The 24,764-nt window shown below is 30.4% G+C and overlaps 2 protein-coding genes and 1 long non-coding RNA gene across 7 annotated transcripts in view; 1 reads left to right on the top strand and 2 right to left on the bottom strand.

Annotated features, from left to right (window-relative positions):
• Window positions 1–24,764, bottom strand: part of LOC119662232 — a 129,040-nt gene that overhangs the window by 21,224 nt on the left and 83,052 nt on the right. For both annotated transcript variants that reach the window (XM_038071808.1, XM_038071809.1), the window contains 3 exons: window positions 9,756–10,177; window positions 3,192–3,269; window positions 2,606–2,738 (listed from right to left, as the gene is read on the bottom strand). In XM_038071808.1, coding sequence (XP_037927736.1) covers window positions 2,606–2,738; window positions 3,192–3,269; window positions 9,756–10,177 — 633 coding nt within the window. The remainder of the gene's footprint in view (window positions 1–2,605; window positions 2,739–3,191; window positions 3,270–9,755; window positions 10,178–24,764) is intronic.
• Window positions 5,160–8,174, top strand: LOC119662238. Of its 4 annotated transcripts, XR_005250734.1 has the most exons (6): window positions 5,160–5,320; window positions 5,760–6,239; window positions 6,312–6,371; window positions 7,039–7,090; window positions 7,157–7,297; window positions 7,366–8,174. It is a non-coding gene; the product is annotated as an uncharacterized LOC119662238 (long non-coding RNA). The 4 variants fall into 4 exon arrangements; XR_005250736.1 differs by having other exon boundaries at window positions 6,316–6,371; window positions 7,157–8,174; XR_005250733.1 differs by having other exon boundaries at window positions 7,157–8,174.
• LOC119662233 lies at window positions 18,586–19,974 on the bottom strand. The gene is made up of 3 exons (XM_038071810.1): window positions 18,883–19,974; window positions 18,739–18,815; window positions 18,586–18,641 (listed from the first exon to the last, which is right to left on the bottom strand). Exon 1 carries the CDS (start codon window positions 19,889–19,891, stop codon window positions 19,007–19,009), a length of 885 nt encoding a protein of 294 aa, XP_037927738.1. The 5' UTR covers window positions 19,892–19,974; the 3' UTR covers window positions 18,586–18,641; window positions 18,739–18,815; window positions 18,883–19,006.

The raw sequence follows: 24,764 nt of genomic DNA, 5'->3' as shown, positions 1-24,764 counted from the left end.
AAAAGTATAACTCCAGGCATTAAAGCTTTTAGCTTAAGATAATGAGAAAAAATTCTGACTGTACTTATGCGTTGCTAAGATACTATAAAATCGACTGTAATTTCAGTGTCACTGAAATAATACCGACTTAATCTGTATTAATAGACTCTTCGAACGGAAAACCATACCCGGCGCCATTTACATTTATCATTTAATTTTTTCACATAACTAATTTAATGAACCATATTCTATTTGAAGACATGTCTTCTGAGTAAACTTTACTTCGAAAAGAAGAGACTTTTTTGTTGTTAGGTAGTTAAATTTTCTGTTGGCTAGTAGATTTATATTAAGCATATAATATATGTATAAGAAGTTTTACAGCTTTAATGTAAGGATTTGTTCGCTATCTTCTAAATCGATTAATTTAATTTAAACATCCTCTGGAACAGTGTTTCTAAATGTGAGGCATACACTTCACAGAAGGCAAGTCGATTGTTATGGGAAGTAATTTGAAATTACATGTAAATTGACATTTTGGAATAATTATGACAAAGAAGTCTCGGCATTTACGAACTTCGCAAACTACGAGAACTGTATTAGGAAAAAGTTCGTTTTATATATGTTACGCAGAGGGAGATCAAAAATGGAGTAAACCACAAAAACGTTGAATAAAATTGTTCTAGAGAATTATTACATACTAAGATATTGTTGTATAGCACTTTAAATACATTTATTTATTTTTGATAAATCAAAATTTTTTAAGTTTATACTATTAGTTAGTTTACTATAGTTAAAGTTATATCAGACATTTATAAATACATGGAAATCTGAGTTTTAGTGTTTATCGAAGGGTACATTTTTTTTTTGTTTAGATCAAATTAATACAATAATAGATCAGATTAAATGACGTAATATTCGATATACAAATGCAGTTCATTAGCGTAAACATCCCATTTGAGTGAAACAGTTTAGTTTTAATATTACTCAGCATGTACCTCGAGCTGAAAATGTTGTTCTGGGCTTGTAGGATGCGCTGAGGTTCTTCCTTACGTATTAGTATACTTATCTCCTTTTGAGATCACTTCACTGCTTGATGTGATTATGTTTACCAAGGAGCAATAGGTGTTAGTACCGTCTAAGGATTCGCCGTTTATATTACGCTGTTTGTTGTTATTATGTTAGTATTGACTAATAGTCAATAATAATAATAATACAAAAGTTATATTTAGATTCAGTCATATTTCAATATTTAGATGAGGTCATACTTTTAATACCTTTAGATTCTCCTTCATGTTCTTATAATTATGTGTTAAGCATCAGTTATCGGTGACGTCAGTTCATACACGAAACCGTTTTATTTAATATACAAATAAATAAAAAATTTTGGTATTTTATTTTTATTTACTTGATTCTCTTTGAAAATGCTTTTGCTGCCATTATTGACCTTAATAACTTCAATACGTTACACAAACATTTGACTTACGGTGAAAATAAAATATTAATTACTTTTTATTTAAATAAAAATGATATTTTTTTGTTTGTTGATGCATTCAACAGCGTAGATCGTAGATATTATAAATTTAAATTAAAAAAAAAATTTTATTAAAAAACTGAATATATGAAATAAATTCACATTCAATCAATTAAGTTTTTAGTTGCATCGTACTTATTGTATTAAAATTGCACAGCTTTTGATTTTCGTACGATAGATTTTAAAGGCTAAAAATAATTTATTTCTGAAAATATTTTGCAGTTTTCATGAATTAATAAATTTGTTACTACAACAACTTCATCAGTGAACTGTTATAATTTAATTTGAAATTAAATTGCATTTGTTGTTGTTGTTGCATAAAAAGTATATTGACGCAAATGACAGGCAATATTCAAATTGATGGATTGATTATGCATTTGTTCAAAAAAATTGATTACAAATTGAGTTATGAGAAACTATAAAAACAATTCAGCAAACGCAGCTTTTTCGGTTATTGTTTGTCTTTAATAAATTGCATGTATTTGACTTAATTAAAAATTAAAGATATGCATATTTTTTTTGGAGATTTTCATATATATTTAATTCTATATCTTTTTTTTTTATTTGTAAATTGTTTTGTTTATGTTTTGCAACTAACAAATATTTTCATATTTGTGCAGCTAACGAAGTTATGCTTGCATTAAAAAATATAGCGCATACTCGCTTTCAATGTGGTAATTAATTACACACGAAATCCGTAAAATGTAACTCATACGCCACGTTGACCGAAAAACATTTACTGAATCGCAAACGGAATTTATTGAATTAAATATAAATTGACGAATGGTTAATACATTTTTTGTGTTAGTCTACAATTTCAGGCTTTTTATAATATTTCCGAATTATTTTGCGCAATTTCTGTCACAAGCAGCATCAATTGAATCATTTCGAATTCAATAAAGGTTTCATTTTTGTCGCACGGCATTTATGACCGCTTAACTGCCCGCACTCACTAACTAACACTTAAACTACAAATTTTAAAATATGTCCATAGTATACAAATAAAACAAAAAAAGACTGGGAAATATGAGTAGAAAGCAAAAAATAAAATGGAGAATCGGAAAGGTAAGTTTTATATTTCTATTTTTCACTTACGTATTACATTGAGATGATAAGCTATCGACTTTTTTGGCTCGGTATTTAGTTGACATTCATAGATGCCGGAGTCCCGTTGCTGTGGTGATTTAATATGCAGCATCCATTCACGTTGGTCCTTTGATATTGTTACCTGCAGAACAGTACGCAAGGTGGCAAGGAGAGAATAAGAAGAGTATATGTCAAACATAAATTAAAGTAAATGAAATATTTTAATGTAATAAAGCGAAATATTATTTATGCCCACTTTTCGATGTCATTGGGGAAAAGCAGAAATTAAAATTAAAATCAAACAAAAAAAAGAAAAAGGGTGGCAACGATTACATCGAATTATGTTGGCATTTAAATGAAATCGAGCACACTGACTACTGAAGCATAAATCCAATCAAGCAATTCCACTCAGCTCATCTTTAGCATTTACAATTAAATTAAATTAATGTTTGCCTTTAATGAAATATGGAGCAGCAGCAACAAGGAGTGATTATAGCGAATGTTACGGAAAGGCATTAAAGGGTTAAGTATTGACAAGAAATGGAACTGTTGTGAAGGAAATAAAGAAAAATGTGTGTGAGAAAAGAAAACCTACCTTGAAGCGCTGATCCGTTGTGTAAGTAGCAGAGCCTACTGTCAGAATATGCAGATCACGTTTACGTATCCAGGATACCTGCTTTCGAATATTGAATGTTGCACATATGTATGTGTACGCGTTGAAGTATGTTGCATACAAAATTAGTTTCGTTGTCAAGCAAATCACCAAACACCAGAAGTATTAGTTCGGAGGCAAAATACCGGGAAATAAAAACAAATACAATACATAGGCACTGTTATTAAGACACATAAGCATAGTTAATATAAACCTAATATGTACATTTGTATATATAAAAACATATAATAACGGAAACATTATATTGCTATTAAAGAAAGAATGTTTAAATAGTAAATCTTAAATTCTGCTTTGAAGTCCTTTTGGTAAATTATTAAGATATATATTAAGCTACGTATACCAAAGACAAAAGCTGAAGCTCATTTTGAGTTACAGTGTCAATGAAAAAGAAAATAATTCGCAGTAAGTGATTTGGCAAGACTAGTACTTACTAAATAACTAAAAAGTATAACTTTTATATCCTATAACTATCGTTTATATCTCTGAGTAGAAGATATAGCATTTCGATAAAAAAAAATAACAATTTTTAATAGCTAAGTAAATCCATATAACTGTGGTTTATACGTTAGTCCTGAAGTAAGCATAACGTAAGAAATATTAAATAATGCAAATTAAGTGAAATTTGGGTTTGTAAGCACGTGAATCTAAGGTTTATATTTGGCATGATTTAATTTTTGTCTTCACGTCATAAAATCATATATGGACAATCGAAATAATAGGTGCTTTCAAATGTTACTGAATCCATGGTTTCAATTTAAAATAGTTCAATTTCTGACAAGGGATTCAAAAATTATATACGGACAACCGAAATAATAGGTGTTTCCAGAAGTCACTAGTGTTGGATTGCTGGCGATATTTAAAACAACTGTGACCGTATAAATCAGGAATTCAATCGATTAAATAAATCAATTTATTGAAATTTGAATACACTTTATTTAATTTAATTAATCAATAAGTAGTTAAAATTGTAAATGGGTATGTCACTAGACATATATGTGTGGGTAATGATATCAACTAATCATTTATAGCTGACATCAGGTTTATTGAAAGTGGGAATGAAAGATTATATATGCGATTTTCATGTTTAGTTGCAATTTTAGACGTTTCATTTTTGATTGTTGGGACTCGGGACTACCTGTGTAATTAGTTGTTGGTTAAACACCAAATTAATACATTTAATTACAGTACATATTGAACGTTATGATTTAAATATTGTAAAATTACATTAAATTTGTCATTATATCGCAATAAACAATTTCTTTACATATTAATCAAATCAACATAATTCATTCAAGCAAGAAATAACTTAGTTGAAGTCCATTGCAAAAACCTAAAAAAAAGTACAGTGATGATAAAATGCCTGTTCTTGGTACTTTAACTATATTAGTAAAATCTGAAATTACACATCGGGAACAAACCTAAAATGGGGTCTCTAGTGTGGCATTTCACATCTTATCAATGACATCACATATCCTTCAATGCACATCTTCAATTTTAGGCCGAAAAACTTGATAATCAGCCGATTATTATGTATAGCACAGTATTGACTCGTCACAACTTCGTAGTACAAAACTATCACATCTTCAAAACAATAGACCAAATACCATACTGTATTTAAAAATGAGATGAAATGTATTTGGCCTATGGAAAAAGCCTAGAAAAAATTCTATAGGCATGATATAAATTATTCACTATCGTTATACTTAACTTACTAAACAAACACTGTTAAAATTTCAATCGAGTTACCTTTGATAATTTGTTATCTTCATATTATTATAAGAAAAATTTAATTTCATAAGAAATCATTTCATATATTTTTTACTTAGTTGTGTTTACCAAAAATTTGAAGTAAAAATTTTTAATAAAAATTTTTTAGTGAAGTACTTCAGATATCAAAATCAGTTAAAAAAAATTTGTGTTTTTGTGATTAAAATTAAAAGTCAATGGCAGAAAAAATGCAAAATGGAGCTGTGCTCCTTTTTGCATTACAAAAGTGCGGGGGCGCAGCCACCACACCCCAACTAATTGAGAAAATATGCGACCTCCTCAATGTAAGTAGAATAATCATTTAATTTCCTATCTATTAATAAAAGGTTATAAAAACCAAATGAATAAATTGCAAATGAATTAATTCTACTTCACATAACATTGTGGTCGATACCTACAAATATGATTAAAAAAATTAAACCTTAACTACAAAATGGTCGGAGTGACAAAGATACCTCACTTCTATTAGTCTTCGCCATTACAAAATTCCTTTAAAAAAAAAAACTAAAACAATTTTTTAAAAATTTTGACACTTAAGTCCAACAAAGCAAAAAAATTCACATTTTGATCAGAAAAATACTGAAAACGTATATTAACGTACATTTAGATATGAAATTTAGTGTTTCAATTAATATCTGTTTTATATCCTCCCAGTTTTTGTAAGGCTATCTATGTACATATAATCATAACCTACATTTTAGAAACAATTTTCTTTATTTATAGTGCACAATAACTAGTGTGGCCCCAACCGTTAGAGCGATGATTAAAAGATCTTTAGAACTTGGATTCATTCAGAGACGTGCTGGGCTTATCACAAAATGCAATGTTGCTGAAAGAATTCGAGCCAGAAGGAGGGAAATAGATAGAGAGCAAAGACAGCAGAGTAAGATTGCTAAAAAAAGAGCGGCTAAGGTAAAGAGAAAAAAAAATAGAAAAAACAAATATAGAGCTCCCAGTAAGCCAAAACGTAAGAAACGTGGAAAAGCCGCTAATTTAAAGCAAAGTCAGAGTTTCTCAGTGGCGCCAAAAACTGCAAAGAAGCGCAAGCCTCCAGGACCAAAAGGTAAGAAGCGCAATAAACGTGGATTACCTCCAAAAAAAGGTGCTAATCTGAAGAGAAAACCAGCAAAGAAGCGCGAAGCTAAAAAGCGTAAAGCTAAGCGCGCTAAAAAAGGTAAAAAGTAAGAAAAAGAAAGCCAAAAGGTAGGTTTAATTATTGTATTTCAAATAGAGATTTTGGTAAATTATAAAATAAATTATTTACTTGTTCCAAAGACAGTACCCACCCACCCAGCAGTTCAAAACTATGACATCTAAGATAAGAGACCATGAGAGGTAGGTGACTTCAAACTTCCCACACTTATACACTTGAAAACTTAAATAGTTGTTCCAAAAATTGACAAACCAACGCAATTTATTCGATTCACTATGAAAGATGAAACTTCTTGATTTAACAAATTTGTTAGTATAAATAATTATTTACTCGTAAACTTTATGTATAAATTTAAGGAGTATTTTTACTACTTAGTGCACACTTAAGTCAAATAAATATTAAGTAGGCGTTATTGGACTATGAAGTATTACTAAAATCCAGATAATGTCACTTAAGGGTCAATTTGAAACTTAAATATTTACCATATAATTTACTTCAATTCTTCTTATGAGGGAGTGCTGATATCATGTCAATATCACTTCTATAAGACCACTAGGAATAACCCATATATATCATTAGAAAACAATCTGGCTTTCAGTACAAAAGATCTCAAAGTCGTAGTGTTAGTCCCCTCCTCATAATACTTAATAAGTATACATTGATATAAAAATATTTAAGGCTTAGTAGTCATACTATTAAATAATTTTAGATCACCTCTTGTTCATTCCTTGATTTCGTGAGTATGAAATATATAGAAGTCACTTATTTTGGAGTATATTATATAAACACATAAAACCCGACCAATATTATAAATTTATTAACTAATTTATTTCAAACGTGTTTTTACAGAGTAAATGGGCATGGGTGGACGTTACTGTAGTGAAAAATGAACTGCGCAAGGGTAAGATGAACTAATATTAACCGTACATAAATTTGAACACATAATTTTTGATTTTGCTTTATGTAGACTTTCCAAGAATCTAATTCATGGTCAAAACCTAGTTATTACACAAACAAATCGTGGGCCAACTAACTTGCTGAAGATGGATTTGTGGTTTATAGTTATGTAGTTGTCCACGTATTTTCACAAAATCCATCATTAGAAATGGTAAATATCCTTGGTATTCATCTATTAATATATCTCCAAAACTCGGTCCATCGGATTAATACTTATAGTGTTGAAATGCGTTTTTCTAATAACTAAAGAGGATTAACTAGCTTGAAAACTTTCGGTGACAAAATAACGATAATACGTTTTAATAAGATATGCTTGCTAACACCAACATCTTAATTCGTTTATACGAAGGGTCTATGTACTCCTGTTCTATGGAATTAAAGGGGCTTAAGGATGTTACAAGTTTTTTGTCATATTTGAGATGGCGAGAGATGGTTGGCATCAGCTTTACTTTGGAGACTGAGAATATCTGCTTTATTGTACTCCACAGTGCTGTCGCATTACAACAATTGACGAAAATATGTTGTTAATGTTTTGTCTTTTGTCCTCGCAAATACCACATCCATGAAATATTTTTAAAGAAGGCCTGCGTTTTGCTTTGCTGATATATTGATATGGATCTTTTGACTCAACTGCTTAGTGTACATAATTTAATGTACCCGAAGCATACATATTCAACTCATCTTCAGTTATCTGAGTAAGTAAACCTAGTTAATTGTTCCCACTGATTTGAATATAGACGCCTTGAATCCTTAATCAAACTGAATGATGTGTTAAAACCTAAACAGTTTACTGAATACCCAGTTAAGGTGCCATATCCGAACGGTTGGAGCTGATTGGAATACTGTTGTTGTATACATTTTCAATTTTTGATATGTTCCAATTATATATCTGCTATTATTAGAGCGAACCGTATAAGCACATAACGTAAAATTTCGTATGCGGAAAATGCCTCAAAAAGTAGTCAATCCCTAAAAATCTTTTTTGGATTTCAAATTTGGATTTAAGAAAAATGTAAACACAAATGAAAACAACCTTTTTTTTTTTATAATATGTTTTTTTTTTGGTTTTATAAAAAAATTTAAAAAAAAAAATTATTGTGTCTATATTTTTTATGAGGCAGGAAGTGATTTGTGGCTTCTATAATATTCATACATTTCTAGTAGATTAAAACGGCAGACTTATTATAGTTTTTGTATTGACAATTATTTATTGTTTTTCGACTTTTAGACCGCCTACGATAGCATAATCGAAATGGATTAATACAAAGTCATGAGAAAGTTAGGTATCATTAATAAACTGACGCAACTATTTAGGAATTGCTATCCAAATCAATTAATATCTTTAAGGGACCATGACAAAAGATTAGTCTTGTGCTTCTTTGGAGAAAGTAATTTAAGACTCTTATATTTTATATTGTTCCAGATTTGTAAGGTAACACAAAGATTTTATAAAAGATTCATTCAGCACAGAAAGAACTCAGCGCCAGTTTGCATGATATCACCGATATGCAAAAATTGTTTAGGTGGTTTCCTGAAGCACACCATCTGTCTAGCTCGTTTGCTTTGCAATTGCCGAAAATATTCCTATGACCAAGAACCCAGATAAGAAAAATATTGAAATTTTCGACGTAACAGCTCGAAAAATTTAAAACAAAATCTTATTTAGAGTTGTGTAGCAGTCTAGCTCTAGTTTCCTTTATGACAATAATGTGTACCTGGAGGCTTATAGTAAGCGGATATATTTAGCCCTTTTGAGAAAACTTCACTTGCTATGCTTCAAGTTTATTGCATAATATAATATAGTTACCGTAATTTATTTTCTTATAGAGCACCAAATCTATATCTTCTTTACCTGCTTCATTGTCATTTGGCTTTAATTGATCATTTTTACGAGCTTTAGTGTTTTTCTTTTGGAAAGTCGCATATTCATTTTCAGAAAAAAATTAACGGAAATTGATTGATTACGAAGTGTGTCTCATTTCATGGAAGAGAAGTTAAGAAATTTAATAAAAACTCGCTTACTAACTTAAGTATTTTCAATTCACTTCCATATCCGTTTCCGTTTCTATTTTCGTCATGCTAGCAAATAGTAGATATCATACCTAATTCCTCAGGAGCTACTCTGCCAATTATTTATACACACACACATAATGGCCTCACAATTGCAAACAAACAAGCAAATACATTTAACAGTTTCGAATCAGTAGCCCCTTTGCCTTTCCATTTCCGAGCACCAGTTTCCTTTATTTTCTATTAATTCTGCGATACTTGCTGAAGTGCTGAAAGGCATGAGTCCGAACGGGAGCAGATTAATCAAACAGGTGAAATGCGTAAAATGCGAGGAATTCTGTTTATGCTCCTTTGTTAAGACTCAATTCTTCTTCACACCGCAGAGGATGGATAGGTAAAAAATAGCTGTTTAGGTTTGCACTCGTACCCGTGGCTCGTAAAATAGAGAAATTATTTTGTGTTGCTAAGATAAATAAAAAAATTAATGAAATTACTTAGTAGTTTTATTTATTTTGTGTTTATTTTTTTTTTTTTGTTTTATTTATGTGTGACTCTTATTTTACTCATGTTAGTCTGTAGTTTTTCATTTTACCACTTACCGATTTATCATAGAGCATATCAACCCGACACAAAATTACGGCCTCGGCCTGACCAGTGCGTACTGTGATGTTCCGTAACAAGCCGTAGTCGAATTGTGGATCCGGTGGCTGTTGCTGTTGTGTGTATTGCGGATTCGGTTCCGTTTCCATTTCAATTCTTGACTCATCGATGATTGACAGGCTCTTGAAGGTGTGATTTGCAGCTTCAAGTGGTGCTACAAGTGTTGTGAAGTGCTGTTGATTATTATTTCTGTTGCTGTAATTGTTGTTATTGTTGCTGCTGTTCTTGAATTTATTAATAAATAACAAAAGAGGTTGAGCTTCAGTTTGTTGTTGCTGCTGTTGTTGCTGCTGTTGCTGCTGTGGTATTTCTAAGTTTTGGTCTGTTTGCGGTGGTACAATTGCAGCGGAAGTTTCAAGTCCTGTAAAGGAAAACGTACAAAAAATTTTAGTTAAAATATCGAATTGTGTAAATATACAAATTTTAAAATTATTGCTAAAATTCGTTAGAGAAATAAATCAAAGTTAAATAAGCAAGAATGTCTGCTTAATGAGTGAGAAGCATTTCTATATTATAACTACGCTATTTTTCATATTGATGAGCATAACGAACTCATTAAGGCTTGCAATCTCAAAGGAGGAAGCTTAAGCATTGGATGAAAAATAAATATAAATACATTTTGTAAAGGTTTCAGCTCACTTCCATTTATATTTCAAGGTTCTCTTATTGATGATGATTGCCATAACGAGTTGCGTGGCTTAGAATTGATTCCAGTTTGAGGATATAAGTTTGTTTATTGATGATAGTAAATTGAAAACGAAAATTTCCGAAAATTTAATTGACGAAAATAATATAAGGTTGCCGGCAGATGACTACACCAGTCATTGCCGTAATTTTATAGCCAAAATATATATGAAATGTAACTTAATTATTATATACAAATAAAAAAAATTACAAAATATCAATACAAGGGTATATGATTGGAGTGAAGACCCTTCCTACTCATGAAATTAAAGGACATTAATGATAGCATGAGTGGAACATTAACTGAAAAGAAGAGAGTAACAGCGTTGTATGCTTTTAATGGAACGAGCACGGCGACATTGATAAATATTTTGTGCAATCCAAAGACCCTAACTGAATAGAAGTTATTTAATCTTACATATTAATCAGTATTATAATGATTCCCGTTTATAATTTTTCTTTATGCGACGGAAATAGACCAAGACCAAAATATGAAAGGCACACAAAATATAACAAGCTATCAACAGCTGTCTCTATATAGAACCAATATTTTGCTATACATATAGATCCAAGTTTTTATAATGGTAACATATTCTATGTTAATCTTACAGGTATTTTATTAACAGTCTCAGGTTTATTCTATTAAAAAATTATGCTTTGCCGTATTTATAAAGATGAATTAAGTTAACCAACTCATACCTTGATATAACTTCAAGTCACAAAATTAACTGAATGATCTAGTCCTTGCAAGATTCAGCTTTAAGTCATTGCTTTTAATTGCAGGTCATGTCAGGTCATAGTAGTCCACCAAAGTTTTCGCAGTTAACTTCTAAGAGAACTTTAATGCTTGATTAACCATGTCGTTACATATAGAATTATTTTTTCATATTATAAAAAAGTTAACTTAAAAGTAGAGCTAAATGATGCGGATTTCAGTCTACAAAACAGTGTACCAGTCGCAGAATTATGGTATTGAGCTCAAAGAGTTCTAAGCTAATTGGTTTTTTAATTTGAGAATGATTACTATTCTATCAGATCACGTTTTATGCTAAACCGAGAATACCAATGTTCAATTTAGTAAATCTTTTTATCATTGATCTCTAGATCTAGATGTGAAGAACTAATCTAAAAATAATAATAAAAATAATAGACTACACTCATTGTTAACAGAGTGCTGTCTAAGTGCGCTTAAAATTGCAGGCTTTTTGATATGAGACCGCAAGGATGTAAGTCCCAGATATGATAGTTTCACTATCACCTCTAGAGCTGTTGTGAAAGAGATATGTATAGCACCTATTATGGTTATACATAGTATGTATAGGTTATGCAGTATATCAGTCTGCAGAGTTTATAGCATTGAGAGTAATTTTTTGTCTATAATTTCACTAAACAAGGACTGCACAAAATCAAATCTGTCTGTTTATTCCAGAGAAGTGTCTCACCGGAGACACTTCTACAAGCCCAAATGACTCGATTCGATTTGTTAATTACGTTGTAAGTGACAAGAAAATATTATAGTAGAGTGGAAGCATTTATAATGCTCAAATTCCAAATTCCAATCGTCGAAATTTTAATAAATTAACTAAAATTTTTGTTGTTGTGTTTTCATTTCTATTCGAACCCTTCTTACTTATAAAATTAATAATTTTTTTGTATTTCACGCAGGAAGTATCGCTTAAATTTTTTTAAAATTATTTTATTGTATATTAAACTCACTTTAAAGGATATAAAAGGATATTGACTTAATGTACAGTTTTTATCTTTTTGAATTTTAAAAGATTGTGACAGGTTTATTGTATGTCAATGTAGATTTAACATTCATGAGATTTTTATTAACAAAAAGTAGAATGTTTTATATGAACATTTTCGCAATGTGAATTTAAGAAATGCAAAGCAAAGTTAGGTTTTAAAAATTGTGGTCCATTTTGTCAGTAATTGACTTGTTTGTCTTGAAAAGGATGAATGCTTTCAAATATCTGAAGCAGGAACTTGTGGAAGGTATCCTTAAGCACCAAAATCGATCATAAATAACATGAAAAAAAAAAAATTATATTATTAATTTTACATATATAATATATAAGCATTTCAAGAGAAAGTGTCTTAAACTATGAGTGGACATTATTGTAAAAGTTACAACTGAAGTTGTTTTTTAACACCGAAAGGGCGTCACGGGGGAATTCTGAATATTTTCACAAAAATTGTAAAATAAAAATATTTAAAAGTAGTTGAGTACTTGTTATATGAGTTATATGTATAGTAAATTGTAAATAATGAAATGTGAAAATATAGAAAAAAATATTTGTACACAATTTTATCACAAAATTTTTACTTTTTTATTCATTTTGAAGTTAGACTCTTCAAATGGTGCCTTTTAGGATAAATAAAAAAGGCGAAAAGGACCAAAAATTCAATGAAATTGTGAAAATATTTTTGCTTCGAAAGTCGTTAGTTTGTCAGAAAATCAGAGAGAATTTATTTTAGTTTTATTAGTTGCAATTTTTGCATGACTTTATTCAGGTTTTAGTATTTGAAAATCAATTTCGAAATATTTGGCGCTTTTTCCATTTTATTTTTGCTATTACCGAGTACTTCCATTGAGCTTATATGGTACGCTGTAAGGACTCGTTTTTGTCTTCCATTAATAAAGCGACTGCTGCGGATAATACCTGGTAAAAAATTTTATAATATCGCTCGATGAATGAGGTTTTTTTCTGTGCTGTGCGATTAGTTTGATTTTCTGCTATTCACAACAAATTATTTATATAAAATATGAATATCTTTTTGTTTGGAATTAAACACAAAACATTTTTTATATCACTAATAACACTGATATATAGCCAAACGAAATCAATGACTGAGGTTTAGAGTCTTTTTTTTTGAAAAAAATTCTATTCATATTCTATTCTATATTCTATTTTTACATGGCAAAAATATAACTATAAGGATTGTTGAAAAAATTTCAATTTTTGTTCAATTTTTGTTCAATTTTTGTTCAATTTTTATTAAATTCAATGAAAATACCTTTACCTTCACAATAAAAACAAAAATGGGAATATACTGTCAAGTACTGGGTTGGTTTGATATTTTGCATTTTATTAAATATCATTGTGATGTTCGTTGGATTGAGGATTTCAAAACAGCGATATATCGCATGCAAAATATACGTGACGAAGTTTCCAGTGCCAAATAAATTCTCAATGTTGTTGGGAAGGCAAATAATGCTGCATAGCAACGTACTTTGATATACATAATATTATGCATATATACTGCATATTAGTATATATATATATATATACAACAACACGTCTACAATGCTAGCTACATATGGACTAAATAAGTTCCGGAAATGTTCAAAACATTATTGGAGTCATGGCTGCAACTATTATACAAAATTTGCATAAGTTTTAGAGTAGAAAGAAGTTAGATTTGGCTAAGTCTTGGATTTAGTATGCTTTACTTGTTTACTAGTGTTTTTAATTGGTTATGGATTTCGTTCTTCTAATTTTTAATTCATTTAATTCTATTTTTACAAATTATATATATTTAAATTCTTTTATGGTAGTTAGTTTCATAGGAGCATTACATGATTACGTATATTAGATTGCATTGATTTGACTCGTTGTAAGCTACACATAGACATATTAGTCGCTGCCAGTAGTGAATCTATTGGTCGATAGCTATAATATCCTTATTATTGGCTAGCTATAGTCTACCTATTGGTAGCTAACTATAGTCGATCGATTGGTTGCTTGCAATAATAGAACTATTGGACACTAGCTATAGTATTAGTGGTAAGCTATAATAGACCTATTGGTCACTAGCTATAATAGACCTATTGATCGCTAACTATAATAGACTTATTGGTCACTAGGTATAATACGTATGACCTACTGGTCATTAGTTATAGCAGACCTATTGGTCACTAACTATAGTGGAGCTAATGGTAGCTAGCTATAATTAACCTAATGATCGCTAGCTGGCTATAGTAGACCTACTGATTGCTAGATACAATAAACCTAGTGGTCGCTCTCTAGAAATTCTCTAGAAATTGACACACCAGTATGCAGGTTTTTTGAAGATTGCATTTATGCGAACCTAAGGAGTGTTTCAGAAATGATAAGCAGTATAAGCAGTCTTGATTGAATAATGTGGCAAATGCAGCAGCAGTTATTGAACTGGGCATTAAAATAAAGACAATAGAAGCTTTATAAATCAAGGTTAGCACTTCGTTAAGGTTTGATGTATTTGGAAATTTAATCTAAAATATTAATGATTTGTGGAACGTTGCATTACTGCAAATGGACTTATACTTCGTTAACGTTTAACATGTTTGGAAATGTAATCCAAATACATGGTGTGATGGATGGTGTCTTAACTGCGTAATTTCGTCTGAAGATTTAGTCCAACACATTCGAAAACTTCAGTTTGTCTTGAGAAATTTAAATACTTTTTTGTCTTTATTTTGGTTTGCAAAGTGCATTTTCCTTAAATAGCTTGAATAATGCTGGAGACACATCACATCATCGCTAACTACAATGACTCATGTTTACAATCTTTGTTTCTAGATGCATGACCCTTGGTAAAAACACACGTTCTTTTATTTTTTGTTGGTAAATCTGTATAGTTTTTACCAGACTACAAGGTTTCTGACAAATCACAAAAGTAAAACTTGTTTTATTCATATTAATTGTTGCTAAACCTCATCCTTGATCCCTTTAAGTCGATGAATTATTAAATTTTTCTTCCAAAAAAAAAAAAAAAATACACAAAACGACATAAAATTTGAAATAAAATCAATCAGAAGTGTGTGAATTTTATTCTCAAAGTTTTCCACACTCAACATCAAGTGGCTGCATAGATAAGTCGAGATATCTGCAAAAAGAGGGATTCAAATAACAAAACACAAATCCTCTTGCATGTTTGAAAAAATTTGTGCTAATTTCTCGTACCCATGGAATTGCCTCTGAAGATACTCGAAATGGAATGCATAATTCACATATACGAGTATGGCAGGAGCATCGGAAAAATTGCAATGCGATTTGTCAACATTTTCAAAGTATTAAGCCATGCAAGAGATGAGCTCCGCAAAAAGTTCGAGCAAAGTTCTTCGAGTGTGCATAAGTGAAAATGAAATGAATTCATTGAAAAAGTATCCAAAAGTGGAAGCAGTGCACCCACTTGATGTTGTCAAATGATTCAAATGAATGCGAGCAAACAACTCGAAAGAAACTTTTCATATTGACAATATTTGCTACGTATTTGATGTGTAGAAAAAAAAAGGAAAATGGAAAAAAGGACATTTTTTAATGTAAGTGAAAAACACAAAATTTATTTTATTATTTTATTTTTTTTTGATTGAAATAAATGGAAATTGAAATTTTTTCACAAGTTGGTAATCACTTCTGTGAAAAGCTATATTTAACAGATTTTGTTTATTTATTTTTAGTGAATTTGCTAGGCAACTATTGCACTTGATGTAGTGCTGGATTGATGCTGCTTTGTTATGGTACGCATCCTTTGGCTTGAGCGGCACTGCATCCTTAGGACAAGGTCATCGCAAGCAAACTTTTCTATTGGTAAGCACTCGTGTAATATTGTTTACATATTCCACATTTTTTGTGTTTGTGTTTGGCAATTTTGTGCCAAAGCACTCTCAAGTGAGTTGGTAAGTGTGCAGGACTCGGAGGAACAAGTGATTTTTTCTTTATTTGTCGTCTTCTGAATTCAAGATACAAAATTGTGCATTTTAGATTTTGTAAAAGTTTTCAGTTTATAAATAAAGTTTTCACATAAGCAGACTGTGAACATAGCAAGTACACACTTTGGTTCATAAAAGATTCAATATTTGGACTGTGAGCGCTTCAACGAAAAATTGCCTCAAGTCCTGTCAAAAATCAAAAGAGACGCATTTAAATTCTGAAATCTTGTATGAGAAGTAGTGAGTACTGATAAAAAAATTAAAAAAAATTTACTTTTGAACAGATATTAGAGACACTAAACCCTGTTTGTGTTTAACTTATTAAATTTTTAAACATTATCCTTTTGGCATCATTGTAAAAAGAAGGGTATATAAAGATTTTTAAGTTGACTTGAGGATGCTAGACTTGGGATGCATAAGAAACATTTAAAAATTATATAAATTTTCTTAAACAGAAAATCAATACAAATTGAAGTGAGGTCATTTATTGACAATTACGAGATTCAGTAAGATAATTTCCACACTTATGTACGGACGCATATATGGATGAATACCTTCATATTAAATAGCCAATGCTAGAGTTGCAATCTTCTGACAAAGTAACAGAAAAATAAGGAACTTTTCTCCAATTAGTATTTGACCTCAACGAAATGCCTATCAATAAATAAGTAATTTGTCATTTATTAAACAAAAATCAGAAAGACTTACCGGTTGTAAAAAATTGTTTCAAAATTATTGCATAGAGAGGTTTCGAGTAGTAGTGAATTATAACAACAAAATTTTTTTTATTTTTTTTTACAACTGTTTCGTGCATTGCCAAATATTTGTTCTCAGTGATCTGGGAACTGATAAATAATTTTATGAGACTGCAAATACTAAGTGTTGAACTCGTATAATGCCAAATTTGCAGCTCAAAGTCAGGATTCATTAGCTAACTGACCCAAAGCCTTACTTGACTCTATATTAAATGCCACAGTTTTTATTGAAGTAAAATATTCACTACCGTCATAATTGACTACATAATTGGTATCTCTGAAGGGACACAACTTACTTCTCAAATCCTATAAAGCATATGATTACTGTAGCTAAAAAAATTCATTCAGGAAAATGTATATTAGAAAAGCCAACTCCGAAAAGCCATCGCTCGCTAGGGAAACACGTAACCGAGGCAATTTTAAACTTTTATGAATGCAATGAAAACTGCAAATAATGTCTGAGAAAAAAGACTGCATATCCATAAAAATTGATGGAAAAACGAGACAATTATAAAAACGGCTTATTCTAAGTAATCTGAAGCAGCTACATACTCTTTTCAAACTGAACCATCAGAACCTCGGATATAGTTTATCTGAATTTTCATCTTTATGTATTTGGAACAAAATAGTAAATAAAAATGCACTTACTGCATGCACTATAGAGGCTGAACTTCGCAAATACATTTCTTTTTTTCAAAGTAATTTTCTACAATTTCCAAAGCGGTTTTCTAGTGCCAAACAATTCATAATGAATTGCCAAACTTTACAGAACAGTAATATTAGGACAGTTTGACATTTTCAGCTGTCAAACCATAGTTATCGATAGTGATAGTTCTTATGTCGCTTAAAAACATCCATACAGCTATTAGGCGATTTGTGAAGACTATGGTTAAACTTAATAGAGACACGTAACAATGTCCAAATCGACTTCACCGACTATTTCGGTTAAGGTTTTAATGATTTTTTTTTCTTTTTCGTACTGCTATGGTCTATCATTTAAATATATTTAAGAAAATATTAAAATATAGCGGTGTTTAGTGTTGACCTGGCGGACCTCTTGCACTTCCTTTTTTTAAACTTTTTTCACATATTTTCTTCTCCCTAAGGAACTAAAAAAATTACATCATCAAACTGATCAATTAAAAAATTTTTCCCCTACAGTTGAAGACTGAACTAAAATTTTTTTTCATATAAAAATAAACTTTATTATGTTTTAATTAAACTTTATAGCACAATATAACTGATGAATTTTGAATTTTGTATTCATTTAAAACCAATTAATTTATAGTAATTAACCAAATTAGAAAATTTTGTTTAAAACAATTTAAAATATATTCGAAAAAGTGATCCAGATTTTTTTCATAAACTAATATATATTTTTCCCCACTTTCAGGAAAGTTTTTTGATTTCAACTACCCTTAACCATCGAAACTCTGAACTCCTTGGAACCTCAACGAAATGTTCCATTTTCATATTTATTTCTCCTTGACGAATACAAGATGAATAGTTTGAGTTGGATTCACGCCTTATTATAATCAGGTACTTTCCATTAACGCTTTTGCCTGTCAAAAATAATTCGAAGTGAAATACACAAATAAAATACCATTATGTTAACTGAATTGTTACTTCTTACCACGCCTCCTCTATTTACATCTTCATTATCAACCAAGGAAATGGGTTCCACCATACTAATATAAGTAATGTGACGTGACCAATGATTTTGCAGAGATATACGAGAAAAATACTGAATATGCACAAGAATACAATAAACGATTATTAGCTTACCCACAAAATTCTTGATCGAGTGTATATCACACCTATTATCCACTCATTAATTTAGTTTAATAGGTTAAATTTGAGATCTATTAGAAAAATTGTTACAAGTTTTAATCTAAATAATAATGTAAATAGAAGATAATTTCAATTTACCCCCAAATTTTTAAAATTTAGCTTTCGCCGGAATTATTTTCTTTAGTTTTTTAACATCTGGTGGTAATATTATCCGGCTTATTTGGAATCTCAAATTTAATTACAGCGTCCTTAATATAAGACTTTAAGATTCGGGTTTCTTATGTCTTTTTCGTTTCTTCCTATGCTTTTCACGAGCTTCTTCGTTTCCATCGTCTTTCTCCTTAATTTCACAATTCAAAGGGAGTCTTTGAGGCATATTCACAACAAGAATACGTGACTCTCCATTTGCATCCCGTAATCGTAAAACTCGTTTTTCGATAGCTGCATTTTCGTCACTGATTGAATCATTTTCCTTAATCTGCATGACATTCAGGTCTTTAAGGTATCCAATACATTCAGTACTGTATGGGACATTTTGTCTAGAGCAACGTGAAAGATTTTCGGGATTTGTCTTTTCACATGAACTACGTTCAGTAACTACAATCGGACATTTCCCAATCACTTTTGGTGATTTGCACTGGCAGTACTGATTCTTATTACTTTCAACTTCCGATGCAATGCGTTTGCGTCCTTTCTTTGCAGGATTAGTATTGTCAACCCATTTAAATTCATGGTCTTGTGAATCTTCAAAAAAATCACTTCGGCAATAAATTGCCTCAGGAGATGTGATTGTCGAACGTATCTTACCTTCTTCATTTGCAGGACAATGGTTTTCAATCAACTCACTTTGGTCTGAGTCAGAATCGCTCCACGCCATGTTCTCGTTATTGTTTCTTCTAAACCATTTGAAAAGAGAAAAGAATCTCCAACGCTTTTTTTCAGCATCTTCTTTTTGCAATCTTTTAAGCGCTCTCTCAAAGTTCTTGTTGATGTTGTTTGGATGTTTTTTCTTATACTCACGTATCTCGTTCTTCAAAACTCTTACAAGTTCGTTTTGGCGTTTGCGATGACGCCGTAGTTCCTCTTTGAAACCTTTTAACATCCTTTTTTCCGAATCACCATAGTGGTCCTTAATATTTCGTCCCATTTCTACGAATATTTTTTGCCGAAATTTTTTACTAAATAATTTTGTGATCAGAAATAAAAAATACAACAGAAAAATTTTGTAACCGACTCTTCTTAAGAAAATTTTTAAATGATTTACAATGGATTTTAGTTTGAGTCGTAAAAAAATCACGCCTACTTTGTGAAATTATTCGAAAGTAGAAGAATATTAGATAAATGACATTGACTTGATTTAAACAGGAAAGTTTTTATTCACATTAAAAGTTTCTAATTTTTTTGTGTGCCTTTGGTATTAGGAAACAGTAAAATGATTGAAGAGGACTTTATGAATAATCTCGGGTGAACGGAGTAATGGTTTTGGATTTATGGGATAATTTTAAGGTATTGTAAATCAAATAGTAGAGCACCGCAGTTCCATTGAATTTTAAGGTGCTCTAAGGTTCAGTTGTGCGCTACTATAATATATATTGTTATATTAATCGATGTGTGTAGGATTTACATTGATAAATGACAGATGTAGAGTAGTTCCTTCGAAGTCAATCATGAACATCTTCATAATAACACCAGATATGATATTATATGAGATCATATCATATCACATGATATGATATGGATCGAAAATGTAATTAGAACACCGTACATCATGATAAAGCAAAGTGATGTAATAGATTTAACTTTAGAATGTTATAGTTTTGGGTTATTCACGATATATTAATTTTGTTTAAAAAATCTTAATGAGACATCTCATAGAAGACTTTTAACATGTCGTTCAGATATCCTTCTGATATCGAGATTGATATTTTTGATGTTATTGTTCTTGAGTATATTATTTGAATATTATTGAACTTACAGATCGTTCTACTAAGATTAACTTGACTCATGCTTAATTCTATTATATTAAGGATTGTGCTAGACAAAAGCAGAAATATGATATCTAATATTATATCATTATACCTAAATATGTGTATATATACAAATAGTTGTGTTTACTGAGTTCGACGGCATTACTTTGAATGCATTGAGATTCATATATTGAACGATTGTTTGAAAAGGATTCAATACCCATGTTACTACGTCTATAACTCTTAATAATAAACCATTCTATTATTTCTGAAGTTTGTGATTAGATAAAAGCATGTGATTGAAGCATTTGATGTGTAGGTTTTATATATTTAATATATTTTGAAATTATTGAAAACTGTGCAATTTTTTAGTATAATTTTTGTTAGGAATTGTTTATTGTATATTATTTATTACTTTTACTACTAAAATCAATACAATTTTAATGTGTAAATCAATGTATGCCTTCTTGTGAAATGAATTCAAAACCATTTTCAATTGTATGAATATTAAATTTTCTTGACGGTCACAACTGAAGAAAAAACCATTAACAAAATCCACGATATTGTGAATTGGATGATCCAAAAATCAAATTAGGTAAGACAGCAGAGATGATAAACATACGATATGAACGTGTATCGAATATTTTACATGAATATTTGTGTATGAAAATAGTTCCGGCAGGCTGTATACAGCGTTTTTTCAAAATTGATCACAAAATCAAACAGCGAGTTCGTCATTTGAAGAATTGTTTGGAAATGGTAATGGACAATCTAGCTGACTGTGAGCGTAGACTAGTAACAATTGATGAAACATAGATCCATTACTACACACCAGAGAGAAAACAACAAGCCAGAGTATTGGTAGGGTCTGGAGATAGTGTTTCCCAAATGAAAACAAACTCAGCGAACTCGGTTGGAAAAGTTTCGGCTTCCGTATTTTGGAAGTCAATTTTCATAGACTATTTGGAAAAAGGAAAAACAATAACAGCATATTATTGGACCGATTGTATGAGGACATCAAGAAAAAGTGATAACATTTCTCGAAAAACAAAATTTTGTTTTTTTAGGATAATGCAGATTTAAATGAATTATGGTAGGAATTGCTTACTAACCCTTTGTATTTTCCAGACTTGGTTCCTAGTGACTATTACCTGTTTCCAAACTTGAAGATATAGCGGAGAGATTTGCATTAAATAATGAACTAGAATGGGAAACTGAAGAATATTTTGGAGGACTTGATAAATCGCATAATTAAAAAGGTAATCAAATCTTGAAATATCGTTGGACTCGGTGTGTTGATCTAAAAGTGGACTATATTGAAGCATAAATTACAATTAAAAAAAAATGCATTTTCATTATTTAGGTCGGGTATTTATTAATCCTAGGTGGAGTATATGACTATGCGCTCAACTTTGTGCATAAGTTTAATAAAAAAAATAATTATGATCTCTTATTAATCTTATATAAATCTTTTATAGTCTGTATTTTAGTAAATTGCATTAATACTTTTTCTCTTTAAAAGAAGAATATACTTGCACACAAATTTTTTCTGATGCCATTCCACTTCAAAGTCCAATGAACATTTCCGACTCTATTTAGCATTCTTTTCTTCTAGTTCAAATATTTTATCTTTTCATACTTCCGTTTTCGGAATTCACTGAATTGTCTTAGTCGTGTTTACTTTGGAAACACTTGTAAAAGCAAAATTATTTGATGGAATTTGTTCTGAAATCAATTGTTTCACATCGCAGCAGAACAAAACAATTTAATTACAAAAATCTCGAGTTCTATTGTTTTATTTGCCGAGGATTTGTGTTGTTAGTACATAAAATGAAATACGGGATAAAATTGCCATTTTAAAACATAATCCTTGAAATCCTGTTGTAAGCTTTTCCTATTACTTCTCTTTGTTTTATTTTTGCTTTGAACAAAAAAACAATAAAAATGAAATGAATTTGAATATCTTTTTGTTAACAGATTTGGTCATGAAAAACAATTTAGTATTAAGTGATTTGAATGGGAAATGACATCCGGTCAAATACGATTTTTTTGGAAATTACGAATGGGAGACAATAATTTTCAGTTACTCGGTGCTGTGAGTAAATTTGAGCAATAGGATTTCAATTTGAAATATTGACGATAGTTTTTAGTAAGCAAAATTTAAAAATTTATTTTTTTGTTGCAACTAAAATAAATGCACAAAGCTTTTTGCGGGTCTTCGATTTTAACCTTGTTTTAAAAATTAACTAAATTCGTTATTAATTAAAAATGCTGATAAGATTCAATTTAGTTTCAGATCGTGACTATCAAACAAATTTCAAACTTGTTCCGCTGACAGCAGAAAATACTATTAAAAACATTTTATAATTTCGTCCCGGCCTTTAAGGACTTAGACTTAGAGCTCTCAAGTCAGACGTAGTAAATTTTACACTTGTTCCGCTGAGAGCAGAAAATACAATTACAAATATATTGTACTATCGTCCCTGCCTTTCAGGACTTAGACTTAGAGTTCTCAAGTCAGACAGAGTAACTAGCCTCAGTATTACTTCTCCGTTTTTTTTAAAAAAGATTTAAAATATATTGTAGTATATAAATATGAGTACCATGGATCTTGACAGCCCGAGTGCTTATTTTCTTTTTACACAACATTCCCAAACATGTTAACCATAATCACTTTCTGAGAGCTGCAGAACACATATGGAAAACTATAATAAACTGCTAAAAATACAAACTAATATATCTAAATTAAGTTGTATTAAGATTGATAACTCTATTGGACAGACCCACATATAAGTCATATAGCTCACCACGTGGCTTTGTTGATGCGTCATTGGCCAGTAAGCACTTGTGTTGAAAATTTGAAAATCATTTTCAAACCAAAAGTGCAGAAGTTGCGAAACACTTCCTGCGCATATGCCCAGCCTTACGGAAACTTACGTGTTTCCAATATTGGATTTCATGAGCTTAGAAGCCATGGTTATTAAAAAAATAATAATATGCTTTATTAACTGCGCAGGTAGCTTTCAAGTTTATCATAACCATGTTTTTGGTAACAAAACGATACATACTCTTCCGCCGATATATACAATCAAACAATTAACTGCTTAGTCTAAGTCAACGAATGTACTAAGATGTCGAACGCATTTATCTTTTACTACATGTAGCTCGTAAATTGATATGATTTGATACATCAAAGAGATGTTAACAAAAGATAGCAAAAGATAATATTTAAAGTTTCAGACAAGTATCAAAATTTTTTCTGTTAATTTATACCATACACGATTTAATAGCCTTATGATCAAATATCTATATCTTGCTTCCCTTCGTCATCACCGATTTATATCTAAAGGCTTTGGAATAAATAGCTATCTCTTTCTTCCTCCCTACACCATAGCCTTACAACTGAAGTTTAAGACCTTGGAAGTTTAGCGTTATTTTATTCTTTCCTTCTAAGCCATAGATTTATATCTGAACCTTTACAATTTGGCAACTATATTTTTCTTCTCTTTCTACACTATCAATTTATATCTGAAGCCTTATAACTTGGCAACTATATTTTTTGTCTCTTCCTACACCAACAATTTATAACTGAAATCTTTTAATTAGATAGCTACCTCTTCCTTGCCACTGCATAAACTTACATCAAACGGCTAAGGACTAGGTTGATGTGCCTTTCTTTCTTTCTTCACCATAGAGATATATCTGAAGCTTTTAACAGTGTAATCAATGCTTTCCTTCTCAGAAAGAGATAACGTGCGTCATAGTTTGAAAAGTAGCTGCGTTTGAACGTTTCCATGGAATTGCCATTTAATTTATAATTTAGTTTAATTTAATTTTTTTTATTTCACTTTTTTTCTGCAGCAATTGCTGATTGAATCTGTTTTTAAGCAAATTATAGATTGTCATAAAATTTCAATCTTCAAGCGCCTGCTGAGCTTGACATTCCGTACAAAAGCGTGTAGCTCAGTTCACAGAACACAAAAATGGTTCATCAGCAAAAATACATGTAAAATAAAAACAAAACACAAAAAATAAAAACAAAAAACAAAAAAA

The sequence above is a fragment of the Teleopsis dalmanni genome, chromosome X, assembly GCF_002237135.1.
Source record: "Teleopsis dalmanni isolate 2A chromosome X, ASM223713v2, whole genome shotgun sequence".
Taxonomy (NCBI): Eukaryota; Metazoa; Arthropoda; class Insecta; order Diptera; family Diopsidae; genus Teleopsis; species Teleopsis dalmanni.
This window is presented reverse-complemented; position numbering and strand designations above follow the sequence as displayed.

What these genes read in the sequence shown, in the direction of transcription:
- LOC119662233 (XM_038071810.1), bottom strand. Translation starts at nt 19,891, where the DNA reads ATGGGACGAAATATTAAGGACCACTATGGTGATTCGGAAAAAAGGATG.